Raw genomic sequence first — 14,828 nt, 5'->3', positions numbered from 1 at the left:
CCTTTGATATTGTGGTTTTATCTTTGTGAAAGCCTAAAATTTCCCCTCTTGCTCCTTTCTTTTATCACCTACTATCTAATGGGTGCCTCCTCCATTCTATTAAATTTCTCCCCCTGAAGTAATGCCTTTTGGAAAGTGGAACCTCAAATCTCACTTCTTAAATGTTTTGCCTGTCTTCAGTGTTCTTTCTGATCTACCAGATCTCTTGTTGAGTATTCTTACATTTAGGGAGAGACTCTTTCTCTAGAGTGATTTCAGCACACTACCTTAAACCTTCTGTTCTCTTACCTCTTTTCTACACAGTCTTATTCAATTCCTGCCTTCCCCACCCCCATTCTCTACAAAGTCTTGCAACTAATGCTTGAGGTAACTAAACTTCCCATTCACAAGTAATTTGAAGTTAAAGGTATTTTCTATGTAGTTATGCTAAAAGCATGATTTAAGTGTGGTTTCATGAGTTCTTATTGATTTGGATATTATCAAAAATGTATGGAAAGGTTTAGATTGAGGCAATCATCTTTACCCTAAGACCATTTGGTAGTGAACTCTATGGCCTTGCTTGAAAATATCCACACTTTACTTCCATTCTTGAAGACTCTTCTTAACTAAGTTAAGAATTCTAGGTTGGCAGTTACTTTCCACTCTTTGAAGAGATACCCCAGTGTCTTCTGGCTTTCATTGTTTTTGTTGAGGGAAGTCAGCTATCAGTTTAATTACTGCTACTTTTAAAATTTTCCCTTTGGCTTCAAGACTGTTTTCCCTTTTGTCTTTAATTTTCCATGGTTTCAAAATGATGCACTGGACATAGGTTTCTTTTTATTTGTGATTTACTGAACTTACTGAACCCATAAATTAATGTTCATTTGGAAAATTCCCAGATAGTTCTCTTCAAATATTGCTTCTGCCCTATACCTTTTAGCCTCTCTTCCTGGGGCTCCAGAAAAACATATACTATAACTTTCTCACCAAATCCAGTATCTCTTCACCATTTTGTCAATTTTTCATCCTTTTTTCATTCTTTGCCTCAATTTAGATTATTTTTCCTGACCTATATTTCTTGTCTCAAAAGTCTGTCAAATATAAGAATCTGCCTCTCAGGTGCTTCTTCTTAAGTTGGCAAACACCTCCAGGGCATAGGAGTCCTAAATGCTGGCCTCGCCTCTCTGGATTTTCTTCTCCTGAATTTCTGGTCCACTAACAACTGATTATATTGGTAATACTTTGCTTTTAGGAAGATATTTTCTTACATTTTGTTCACATTTTTTAAGTTTTCTTCAGCAAGAAGGCTAAGTCACCTAGTCTGCATTACCAGAATCAAAGAGTCTGCAATGTAGTTATTTACAACAGATTCAATAAACACTGATATTCCTTCCTACCAAGATATAAATAAATGGATTATCAAAATTTGTAACCACTGATTGGACATGACACATTTAAACACAAAATTAATTTGCTCATATATAATAAGGTGATCAAGGACTGTAAAAACAAGAACTGTACTTTGTTTTTGGAAACAATGACAATAAAGCTTTCATAGGAACTTGATCTGATACCTACTATAATAATATGGTTGGCATTCCTTTTAAACAAAGAATACAGCTAAGTCTGCAGAAAACCAGGTTTAAAAAAAGACATCCAATAAATCTATACAGTGAATATCATGTCTTTATTCTATTTACAGTACATTTGTTATAAATATAATACATTTTTGAAAAGCTTATTTTTAATTAACTTGAGTAGATTTATATTTTAAACAGATCAACTCAACTGTTAAAGTTACATAATAAAGAATGTTATAATTTAAATGACAAAAATCTTATGTTGTGAAATAATGCACTCCATTCCAGAGATGAACGAGGAAAAAAAAGTCAAACTCCTTTCAAAATTATAGTCCAGGCATCAGAAAAAACTTAATTCTTCTTTTTACAAAGTTATGTATAAGCCACAGGGACCACCAGATACTGAAATATGAAGACTCTATAACCAAAAGTTCAAAATTGATTTTAGAGAATTGTGTGAAGCAAGACAGGAAAACTTGTATTTTAACACTCTATAGGACTTCACTGTAAAGCTGGAATTTATAGACTAATGGCTTAACAGGAGTATTGCCAACAAGGCCTTTCCTTCCTCATAATCATCTCCTAATATTCATATACCATCAATAATTTTAACAGTAGATTTAGACATTGTTTTTTAAGGATGAGGCCTAATAAGGTGCATGGGTAGGTTGAAATTTTCTATTATGAGCATGTAAATTATTACCAGGGTTTAAAGAAATAAAAAAGAAGAATATAGGTATTTTCAGTCCAACGTACTTTGCATATCCATAAAATGACAAGTCAAAGTATTCTGCAGTGATCTGACACCAACCTCCATTACAAGTTAGGTATTTCAAATACTGCTTTAAAACCTGTTCAGCAAAAAAATAAAAACCCTGATTCTTGTGGTTTTCAGTACAAATTTGCAAGATGTCACACATTATTAATGATGATTAGGGCAGGCATGGAGTTCTGCTGACTTGTTTCAAACACTGTAACTTGGTCCGATAACTTGGCAAATACCCTAGGCGTTCCAAGGTTATAGACACCTGTATGAACAAAGCATGCTTTCAGCTGCAAACTGTGAATCTCCTGGCTTTTAAGCTGAAGTTTATACTGTGTTTGTCCAAGCCATGTGAATGATCCATGGATTTCCAATGCTTCTGGACTAAGGAAGGGGAAAATAATAAGTTGGAGGTTTTTTTCCTTTATAAATATTTTTTCAAAGTCCCATTAACATATCCCTATGTATAAATTCTATGCCTAGAAATTATTTTACAAAGTCAACTGTTTATTAATAATACCAATAATGACACTGTTATTATTACTGTTACTATAATAGCTAACAGTGACTAACAATTACTATTTCTACGGACAATGCTAAGAATGGGTTATTTCATTTAATATTCACCACAACTGCCAGGAAATGACAGAAACTAATTTCATTTCAAACCTGAGTTTTTAACTACTCGGTTATATGTAAATAAAAATAAATGCATGTAAAAGAATGCTTATATCCAGTGCTATTTACAATATCAAAAAATGGGAAACCAGTGTCCACTAATAAGTGAGTTAATTAATTTATGATACACATAAGCAAACACATAGATCCTGTTTGGGTTGTTATACAATAATATTCAGTATATGCGTCACATTACTTTTCTAAAAATCCAAAAATTATGAATTCTGAAAAGCATCTGGCTCTAGGATAATCAGCTATGGGAATGGAGACTTAAATTTTTTGTTAAGTATTATATTATGATGGGGGGACTTCAATAAACTACTCTCATGAACTTGCTGATTTTCAATTTTAGAGTTCTTTATCACCAAAAAACTTTAATAAAAAAATTTGTTTCTTGCAAAAATAATTTGCTGCTTTTGAAAACTGCTTTCCATTTTGTCACTATTGTATGCTAAGACAATCCTCTATGGACTTCTGCAACGCCAAACAAAATATGAGTGCATGCCTGAGTAAAAGTTCTCCATGTTAGATAATTTGCATAATTTCAAAAACATTAAATTGCTCTCAAACAATTTTAAACCTTAAGCTACAAAACAACATTGCACTAAATAAATCTTTACCTTGTTGTTTTATGACGAAGATCTACTATTACATCCACATCAGCCTTAGAACAATTGGAAAGTAAAAGGGTGACTGGTACTAAACAAAGGCTATGAAAGAAAAATAAAAAAGGTTGGCTGTGTTTTTTTTTCTTATACAGAATCTTCTTGAAAATAACGCTTAAGGATACCTAACTGATAAAATATAAGCTCCTTAAAGACAATTAGATTCAAGTAATGAAAAAATTGAGTTCGAAAATCACTCAAGATAAATTCTTTGTATAAATAAAAAGCAAAGCCATTAAAATAATGCCTGAATGCTACATAACTATTTTATTTCCATTTAATATAATTAATCTTAAAAAGTAACTAAACCGTTCCTAAGTAGTACTTAAGGACAAAAGTAAATCTCAACAATGAAAGATCAATGGAGAAAAAATAAATCATGAAATACAAACAACTAATCCTGTCTTCTTTATGTCTACTGAAAATTACCAAATTCTGAAGAATTTGCTCTAGATTGGCATCTGCTATTCTACCAAATTTGTATGGAGCCATAATATTCGGAGAATATGAGAATGATTTCCATACAAGTTACGAGGAAAGACCTTTCAAATGGGCACATTTGCTCATGTAATCTAGTTTCTGATCTCAGTATGTAATTACTAAATTACTAAAGCATTAGAGGAAAGTCAGTGATAAAAGAGGACACTGAAAAGAATGGTATGGCTTTCAAATCTGGATCATAATAAAAAATGAATATAACCTATGCAAAAATGAAGCCTGGTTACATACTATTCTTTACATTTTACTTCGTAAACTTGAAGAATAAGGAAAGCAAAGAAAGAAAAACAATAACCTTATAAGCTCACACAAAATAAATGTTTTAAATTCTGCTCAGATAATACATTTTATGCTTTCAGAAATTTTATATCCCCTTACTTAGAAACACTTTTAAAACTATACCACAAGTAACAGATTTCCATAAACAAACACTACAATTTCCCTAAACAATCACTAAGTTATAACTGTGCTAGTCCCCAATCTCCCCCACAAATTTTTCTCTTGGCAAGGAGGGCAGGCAACAAAGACTACTGAGTACATTTCTGTCTGAAGCACCCAATTATGTTAAATTCGAATTGCATAATTTGTAGCCTAAAGCAAAAACTCTGGAACTTTTGCTGTTATTCCCATTTAATCCACATTTCAAATGAGTATCAGAAATAGCAATTCTCCTTGCCTTCTCTAAATGCTTCTAGTAAAAGAAGAAATGTGAACATCTGGATGTCTACTGGTCCAAAGATAAAGTCATTATCTTTCTTCTTCCTCTTCTTCATTTGCTATCTTAGTGACAAGTACTGTCTCTAACCCTGTGAAACCTTAGGCATCATAATGACTCCTCCTCTTACTTCCCTAGCCCCTATTCCCAATTTTCTATTATTTTTCACAAATTGCTATCAATCTCTCTCACATGTATGTCTGTAATCTGGTTACTTCACTCTATCCTCATTATCCTTACAAGTTCAAGTCTTCATGTCTCTTGGGATATCGCAATAGACTCTTTAATTACTGCCCCTCTGCAATTCATTCTTTACACTGGTGTTTCTTGAACTTGACTTTCATCAGAATCACCTAAGAGGGCTTGCTAAAATAGACTGGAGAGCTCCACTCCCAGAGTTTCTGATTCAGTAGGTCTGACTCAGTAGGGGCCAAAGAATTTGCATTTCTAACATTTTCCCAGATAATGCTGATATGCTGGGGAGCACATTTTGAAAACCACTGATTTACACAACAGTCTTTCTAAAATGCTAATCTGATGAAGCCACACACAATACCCAGAGACCAAACTATAGACAACCATTCCCTCATCCCCAAACCAATTATTTGGCATTATTAAAGGTTTGGCCTCTAAGGTCAGACCGCTAGGGTTCAAATATCATGTCTACAAACTTACTAGGCAAGGTAGTCTGTGCCTTATTTCTCAACTATAAACTGGGGATAACAAAAGAACCTACCTTTTGGGCTTGCTGTGGTTATTAGGTAGGATAAAACATGTTAAGTGCTGTCAATAATGCTGTATTGGTTTGAATCTGGTACGTACCCCACAAAAGCCATGTTCTTTTAATCCAGTCCTGTGGGTGCAGACTTACTGTGGGTGGGACCTTTTGATTAGGTTGTGTCCGTGGAGATGTCGCCCTACCCATTCAAGGGGTCTTAGTTAGTTTACTACAGTTCCTTAAGAGAGCTGAGAGCTGACACAGACCCAGATGTTTGGAGATAGTAAGCTAAGAGATGAAGTCCAGAGTTTGTCCGGGAGAATCTCAATGAGAAACCCCAGACACTTAAGGAGAAAGCCACTGGAATCAGAAGCTAAAGCAACGCAACCTGGGAGCTAAGGACCAGCAGACGCCAGTCACATGCCTTCCCAGCTGACAGAGGTGTTCTAGATGCCACTGGCCTTTTCCTCTTGATGCCTTAATCTGGACATTTTCATTGCCTTAGAACTGTAAATTTGTGAATGAATAAACCTTCATTGTAACCCATTTCTCATATTTTGCATTCTGGCAGCTTAGCAAACTGGAACAAATGCGTAGCATATAATCAAAAGCCCCACACACGTTACCTAAAATGACTTCTGAAAACTTTTTGAAAAGTTTATGACAGTTAAACCTAGTATGATTCATGTCTTTGTTATCTCTGGTCACTTATTCTTATATCCTCATTCCTCTATTGCTCTAGAGAAATACTGTTCCATTGCTTGACCAAAGTTCCTACTTTACCATTCCTTCCCTACATTTTTAGTTTTGTTTTCTGGAACCCACATTATATTAAGAACACTCCTCTAATATCCATAATCTCTTCCCCTTTATGTTTCTACAATTTTACTTTAACTGAAATTTGCTGGAGTACATAGCTTCCTCTATAGCCATCCGAAGAATATTTTCTACATCCTTGGGTCTTAATATATATAACATTGATGGATTTCCCAAGGCCATTTCCTGATGATTCATCTGTCTCACCTCTCCTGTTAAAACACCTCCACTCTTTTGCTGTACACTATTCTAAGGTTTTTATTTATTTTTTTCTGTCTCCATACTGGCAAACTAACAACAGTGACAGTAACTCATACTTTTAATTATCATTTACAGGCTGTTGGTTCCCAAATTTATGGCTCTAAAACAGGCTTCTCTCCAACCATTCTTATTTCTGCAAACCTGCAACCTTTGGAAGCCTCATCTAATTTAGGACATTTTATTTAGAACTTTATTTTATCTATTTTTTATTTTCATAAGTTTATATAATTAAGCTATTTATCAAAATTACAAATATATTATTCCTCATCAACTTCCCTTAGCACTTCACAAATTGCATTTATTAAGTAAATGACACTGTCCAAATTTTAACTGTTAAATGAGTTCATATTTTAGTCATGTTTTAGGTTTAATTTCTGCATCCAAAAAAATAGTATTTTTTCTCCTGATTTTGGCTTAATGATAAACTTGCTCCTCAAAAAGAAACTTTTAGCTACTCAGAGGTAGCTGACGCAATATCCATATTTAACCACAGCTGCAACATATACAGTAATCATAGTAAAGGTAAATTAATTAAGAATAATTGAGACAGACTCAATATTACTCTGAATTTCTTCTTCAGTATTTGGCTTAATGCCATTGCAAGATAAATAACTGTATGTGTGTGTACATGCACACACACATATATATGTACTGCAAAAATTTTAACAACAATGAACCTCAAACCTTTTTTGATGAAATGGATGATTAAATGATTCTGGATAGTGAAGACTCGTTTTAATGAGACTAGAAAGCTGCTCTACTGATGGTCTTGAGGAAACTGTAGTGTTTTCTGGCCTGACAAATTTTAATAGTTCCATTTCTGGTGGCTCCTGAGAAAAGAAAAGAAAAAAACATATTAAGATAATAAAAATTATACCTTGTTAGAAACAGTACAGTGTATAAAAACAAAAGAAGTTAAAACCAGTAAAGATAAGTGTAAAGTATGAACGATACTTTTTCTGCTCTTATTCAAACTAAAAATTGTTATCATTTGCAATGTAATCTCAGATAAAGAAATCAGGATCCAGGATCGCTTATTCATTCCCCATTTATTATGTTCTGAAGTTAAACTTGAATTCCAGTAGCTTCACATATCAGCTTTGTGATCCTGGATAAATTACTTAATACATTAAAGACTCAACTTCTCATATGTAAAAAGTGGTTCACAACAATAACAATTTAAAAAAGGTTGTTGAGGCTGTCCTCCACTTACATTACTTAGGACTTAGGTTGTAGACATTCAGTTATGTAGAACACGTTTTAATACTGAAGATCTAAAATTGTCTTAAAATTTTATTTTAAAAAGATTGCTGTGTTTTATAGATTATAGTGCTTCAACTATGTTAGCTGAAGGTTAACAAGCAGAGTTAGGCATACTGTAATATAACCTTTATCATTTCAATAATTTTAAACATTTCAATAATGTTAACATTTCAATAATGTTAATCATTATATTCTAAATGAAAATACAGAATAATGTCTCATTTCTACTTTCATTGTTTTCTTTCTTGGTTATTTTTCTCCATTCTCTTCATGAAATTGCATAGCCCATGAGTCAAATCCAGTCTGCCTCCTGTTCTTACAAAGTTTTTTTGAAACACAGCTACCTCCATTTGTTACATACTGTCTGACTGATTCTGGACTCTTAACAGCAGAGTTGAATAATTGTGACAGAGACCATCTGGCTTACAAAACCTAAAATATTTAATATTTGGCCTTTACAGAATAAATTTGTTCATCCTGATCTAGACGGCTGCAAAAGCAAGTACTAAATTTGGTAGAAATAAAATAAAATAACTGTGCTGCTGGTTCCAGTGGTGAGTTCTAGATTCATTTCACTGACAAATGAAGTAACAAATTAACCATAGTAAGTCTGAGTAACATCCCTATGCTATCAGTAAAACAAAGATAAATAAAACACAAACAAAAAGCTTATAACCTAGTAAGTAGTAACACACAAGTATATAATCATACGGGTCAGCAATGTCATTTCTAGGAATCTATCCCACATAATATGCAAAAAGTAAAACTAGTATTATGTACAAATGTATGGAAATTGACCAGAAATACTGGTAAGTGATCAGATAAAGTTAAATAGTATGTTAAAAAATATATATAGCTCCATGCTTATATTTGCCTAAGCACAGAACATTTCTGAAAGAATAGATGAAAAACTTAACAGTGGATAACTCCAAAAAAGTGGCCCTAAGAGAGTAGAGGAAGCAATACTTGGTTTTCAATTATTTGCCTATTTGGTTGTTTTTGGTTTTTTTTGTGGGGTTTTTTTTTTTTTTTTTTGGCAATAAGAGTAACACCATTTATACTACAAGTTAAAAGATATAAACCAAAATGTGTAAGAAAGAATAGCTGGATTAAGGAAACTGCCTGATATATTATAATGGCTTTATATTTGTGAAAGGAGGGAGTATTTGTGCTTTATAGATGAGAAAAATTAAGCTCAGAAAGATTAAAAAGGTTACTCAAGACCTTTTTTAACTGGCAGAGGTTGTATGCAAATGCAGTTCTGACTCTCAAGCCCATGCATTTAATTATTGTGCTACACTACTCTTCCTCCTAATCCCATATGACTTAAAAAGATAAATTTTATAAACTGTTGCACAGAAGCAATGTTAGTGTATGCATACCTTGGATGGGCCAGTTGCCTGCCTTTCAGGCCTCAAAAAGTAACATTTACCTTGGAGACTTCACCCTTGTCCCTCGTCTGCATCTGTCACTCAGCACAACAGACTCCAGTATTTAATCTCATAATTTCTGAGCTGAGTGTCAATGAGATGCTAACTCACTATAACACAGTTCATGAAGATAAATGTATAAAGCCAGAATACAAAGGTAATAATTTATAGTAATATATATAACTTTCCAACAGTCTGTCCAATGTGTAGGCCTTTCTGTTGGAAAACTGGTCAGGCGTCAAACCAAAGTACTCAAAAACCGCTTCATAAGAAAGGAATCAGACAAGGGGAATTAATCAGATAGCATGAATGTTGAATGTCAGGTTCTTATCCTCTCCACAAAGGAGATATAACTGCCAGGTAAGCCAAATATTCACGTGGGTGAGCAGAGCACTTATCCCTGGGCAATATTTTTCCTTTTTTGCCCTATGATTTCAAAGTTTACCAATTTCCATTCTGGTGGTAGACAATTTCTTTCTTTAGCTATGTTTTTATTTTTTCTCAAGTTGAATTTAATTCTTCTAAGACTGGAAATGCTCTTTTTATGGCCTTGCATATTTCTGCTCTGATCCATTACATAGTGTTTAAAATTTGAATTTGAATATATGTTCACTGCTTAAAAGAAAATTCAAGTACAAAAATGTATAAGATAAAAAAAAGTGAAAATATCTTAAGACTTTCCTTTTACAGTGTTAAGAAAAATGTTATAAAATGTTTAAAAGTTAAGTTGTATGTTAATCTGCAACAATAAATTAACAGGCTCTTATATTAAAAAATAAACAATGAAATTAGAACACACACTCAGATTTGTAGCTTCTTTTTTCCTTTTGTTGCTAAAATGCTATCAGTAAGTGAACTAAAATGCAATGTCACATTTCACTTAACATACTATTTGCAAAACACAAGTATAGTTGGAACTCAGAATTGAGTCTGATAAGTATAAATAAGACATATAAGTTCTGTGAATAGAATATTTGTCAAAGGAAGTAAATTCTGCTGTCACATTGGTAAAATAAGTTTTCACAGCGCATTCCCTGTATTTACCCTTTATAGGGTAAAATAAAAATTAAAATACATGCTGGTTAGAGAACTGCAATGTGGAAAGTAGCAACCTTAAAGCCTTTTGTGTATTAACTGTTTGTGTGCAATCAACTAGTGTTACTGAGAGACTCAAATCTGGTTAAAACATTATTGGTTTCTTAAAGCAGAAGAGTGAATTTAGTATAGCACTCTTTATTTATTCATTTAATGACTACCAAGTACTTATGAGCTAGGCACAGTCCCAACAGCTTATAGTAAATTAGTAAATAAAGCAGACAAATTCAACCCTATGAATACAGCAGCCAAGGGAATGGATGAAACAATGTGAAACTCATAAATTATAAACCCTTGATTGAACAATCATTTTAAAAATGAAAATTTCCAAGAAATAATACTGCTCTACTTACTCAATCAAGCCTCATTTTTAAAATGGGGATAATTCTACATGCTTTACTTAACAGAATATTTATGAGGAGCAAAGGAGAATAAAAATCTCTTTGTAATCTACAAAGAACCCACAAATTCAACATGTCACCATCAGTTTGGGGCATTTGCTTACTTACTGGTACCACAAGATCTTCCAGCTCATCTTGCATTTTCCCTACCCCAGCCCCGAATCAACTATTTCTCTAAGGAGACTTGGTTCCTTTCATTGGAGAATGGCAGGTAAGTTTTCAGCTTAAATTTTTGTTGCAAATGAAAGAAAAAGTACAAAGAACAATATGGATAAATCTCAAAAGCCTGAATACTGAAGCCAGACAAAACCAGAATATATACTCTATGATTCTATTTACATAAATGAAAAAAGCAGTTTTCTTTTTGACTTATATGATGCTACGAGTTAGAGAGAAGTGTCTAGAGGTTTACTCTGGAGGAGGTAGACTTGTAATTGGAAGCGAACAGGAACAGAACTTTTGGGGTGCTAGTTATATTCTACTTCTTCATCTGGGTACTGGTTATATTGGAGTGTTCTTCAATTTGTGAAAATTCAATGAGTTTTACATTTTTCTGTATTTTGTTTGACAATGCATTACTGCTTAATATATTTCTAATCACCATAGAAAACAAGCTATTATTTGAGACTCTAAATTTTTCTGAATAAAGTACTAGATACTGTCAGGAGGAAACTATGTGAAAAATGGCCATAAAAGGATACCAAGAGCCTGAATTAAATTTATTGAGAAAATACTTCCAAGAGTTTTCCTCTCTCTCCCAGCTTAAAAGTAACAAGTGTTTTTGCAATGTTGGACAATTTAAACAGTAGTTTCACAGTAAGTAATTAATTTTATGTTATGATAATTTCAGGAGAGGCAAGGTGTAAAGTACCATTATCCTTGTTTTACAAGTAAGTAGCATAAGTTCCTTAAAATTAAGTAACTTGCAAGTAACTGGTCAATTTGGTAAGTCTTTGGGCTCCTAATCCATATTAATTACTATTAATAAGTATCTTCCAAGCTTAGTCATATAAAGGGAATATAAAATATTTCAAAAGTGATAGAGAAATAAAATGGATATGCCATACACAATATATAAAATGGGAATACAAACCTTGAGTAAATTTTATAGAAATCACTGTTTTATTTGCTAAATGCTGTCTTGGTATTGTTTGAGACAGTGCAATTTTTCAAAACTTCATGACATGTAGAAAAAGCTCAGAAATTATATTTTAATTAAAGGAAGGAAAACACTGTTCTTAAAATAAGCAACAGATTTGAGGTTAAGTTTGATATCTTCATTAAGCCTACTGGAAAATAACCATATGTAGCCATTGAAGTAAAAATTGATTCAAGTTACACACATCAATGGATGGTAAAACTAGTGGACATAAATCTGATGAGAAACCAGACTTTTATATAATACCAAATAGTCTCACCACAAATTACTTACTAATTATGAAAGGAAAAACAGTAACTTCACTATGGAGAAACCTGGCAGATACCACCTAAAACAAATAATCCATTATCAACAATGGAAAAAATTAACATCAAGTGTCTTCTGATGCCATATACAGAGAAGGGCATCACTTCTGCAGTGTTTCTGCCAAAAATGTGTAACTCAAATCTAAGCATGAGGAAACACGAGGTGTTATTCTAAAAAATAAATGCCCCATGCTCTTCAAAAATGTTAATGTCATAAACAACAAAGAAAGACTAAGAATTTGGTCAGATTAAAAGAAATTAAAGAGACATGAAAACTGAATGAGATGCAGGATCCTGGACTGAATACTGGATAGGAAAAAAACAAACACTATTACATGGATGTTACTGAGATCTTTGATGAAATCTGAACAGACTATTAAAGTGTTAAACTTCCTGAATGTGATAATGGTTTTTTTATTATGTAAGAGATTTTTTTTTTTCTTATGAAATACTGATTGAAGTATGTAGGAGGAAAAGGACAGGAGGTCTGCAACCTACATGAGAGTAATTACTTAAGAATGACTAAGAACAAGAAATCAATATGTATAGTACAACAAGAGAAAGAATGAAAAGCAAATATGGCAAAACACTAATCATTGGTGAACCTGAGTGAGGTATAAGGAAATTCCTTAAACTTTTCTTGTAACTTTCTTTATACACTTGAAAATTATTTCAAAATAAAGTTGTCAAAAATAATGGTGGTGAGGGGGAGTTTTTAAATAAGATTCAGTATTTATAAACAGAATACAGGGTCATTGTCACAACTGCTGGACTAAATCTAATTAAATTTTGTTCAAATATACTACGAGAAGTTTTGATAAGAGTAAACAGTATTTTAGGAAATATAAGAAAGTATATTAAATGCTATTACCAGCTGCTGCACTACTCCAGAGGAAAAAATTCATGTTTTACTATATGCCCACTGGAGTTCTGCAATGGTGTGACTTACTACCACAACAAATAAGAACATACAGAGAATTCGGTTCCCTTCCTTTCAATCAATTATTTTTATAGACACGAATTCTAGATTCAGTGTAGAATGTATCTTAGGAAATCTCAAGATCATGAACGTATCTTAATACTCTTATACAGGTGCTAATGCATATTTAATCAATTTGCATTCATTCCTAATTTTAATCAGTCTTCTGCACCAACACCCCCTCAGAAAATCCCAAAACAAAAACCTGCAGAAACCAGACTCCTCCAAAATTGGAAAAGCCAGTCAAACAAAAGAGCCCACAAGCTCAAAGGAAAACCCAAAAGCAAACTATGCTGTTACCTGTTTCCGAGGATATGAAAAAGCTTCTTTTCCTATAGTGTGAAGAATAACATGATGCTGACCTTCCAAAATAAGCTGCTTACTGTCTTCCACAACATATGCCTATAAGATACAAAGTACAAAATGTTAACCTGCTTACATGCCAGAAACTTCAAATGTAACCCGCCCAATACTTGATGGAAAGTAGAAATATTATGGCTAATATCTATCAATTTTCAACACTTGTGGCTGTGCCAGCCTTTCTGCTTTTATTTATTCATTAATAAAAAAGTATCTGTTTTGCCTCACCATAAAACAACTGGCCCATAGTTTTCTCTGGAATCACATTTTATTTAAGAGTCCTATGTTTCCTGTGAATCTCACTCCACAATTTAAATGACTTTTCAAGTTTTCTTTAACTTGATGGGTCACTTATGCATTAATTACAGTCCTCACTAAAGAAAATCCACCAATCGCTCTCTCAATTGAGTAAACAATAAACTTACTGTAAATACCAGCCACTACCAAACTTAACATCCCATTCTTTAATCTATCCAAACTTCCATTTTCCAGCCAAGGAACATCACAGTCTTAGATCTTTATCATATTCATGTGATTAACAACACTAATAGTGGGCTTTTGTTCAGGGCCATTTTTTTCAACTTCCCCCTCCAATCAAAGTTATTGTGGATTTAACAATGAGTACAGAACAGCATAAACTACTCAAAATCTTGTTTCAGAAAAATTAAAAACAATTACATGTCATGAACCTGTGGAGTGATGGTTTCTTTACACCAGGGGCATTGTTATACTATTTGCAGAAATAGTATCCTCTTGATTCTAAGCTTCAAGGAAGGGCATTAATGATTTCAAGCTAATAATGTATAACTGAATATTTAATCTTAAACATCTTCTATAATTAACAAAAGTATCAATTTCCTTAAGAAGTATACTGTACCTATAAAAGGCATTTCATTTAAAACTGATGCAAAGCCAACTTGGTTTTTAAAAAGTTTATTTACAATACATGTGGTTTAGTAAAAAAGAACACTCTAGAACACCCAAATGAGTTTTTAAAACATGTACTGATCATCTACTATTGGCATCAACAGTAGGCTAGTTCTTGTATCAGCCAACATGAAATCAAAACCTTATTGAAGACACTTGTGGGAAGATGGCCACGTAGGAAGTTCCAGGAATCAGTCCCTCCAACAAAACACTACTGAACTGGCAGGAATTGTCTG

At 33.0% G+C, this 14,828-nt stretch overlaps 1 protein-coding gene across 5 annotated transcripts in view; it reads right to left on the bottom strand.

The window, feature by feature from the left end:
* Positions 1–1,647: 1,647 nt before the first annotated feature.
* The window catches only part of TRAPPC8 (trafficking protein particle complex 8), a 150,529-nt gene continuing 137,348 nt past the window's right edge, over positions 1,648–14,828 (bottom strand). For all 5 annotated transcript variants that reach the window (XM_037805717.1, XM_037805718.1, XM_037805719.1 and 2 more), the window contains 4 exons: positions 13,606–13,707; positions 7,358–7,503; positions 3,621–3,710; positions 1,648–2,706 (listed from right to left, as the gene is read on the bottom strand). In XM_037805717.1, coding sequence (XP_037661645.1) covers positions 2,472–2,706; positions 3,621–3,710; positions 7,358–7,503; positions 13,606–13,707 — 573 coding nt within the window. In that variant the 3' untranslated portion in view covers positions 1,648–2,471. The remainder of the gene's footprint in view (positions 2,707–3,620; positions 3,711–7,357; positions 7,504–13,605; positions 13,708–14,828) is intronic.

Source organism: Choloepus didactylus, chromosome 16 (assembly GCF_015220235.1).
Source record: "Choloepus didactylus isolate mChoDid1 chromosome 16, mChoDid1.pri, whole genome shotgun sequence".
Lineage (NCBI taxonomy): Eukaryota > Metazoa > Chordata > Mammalia > Pilosa > Megalonychidae > Choloepus > Choloepus didactylus.
The sequence above is the reverse complement of the archived record's forward strand: the minus strand, read 5'-3'. Positions and strand labels throughout refer to the sequence as shown.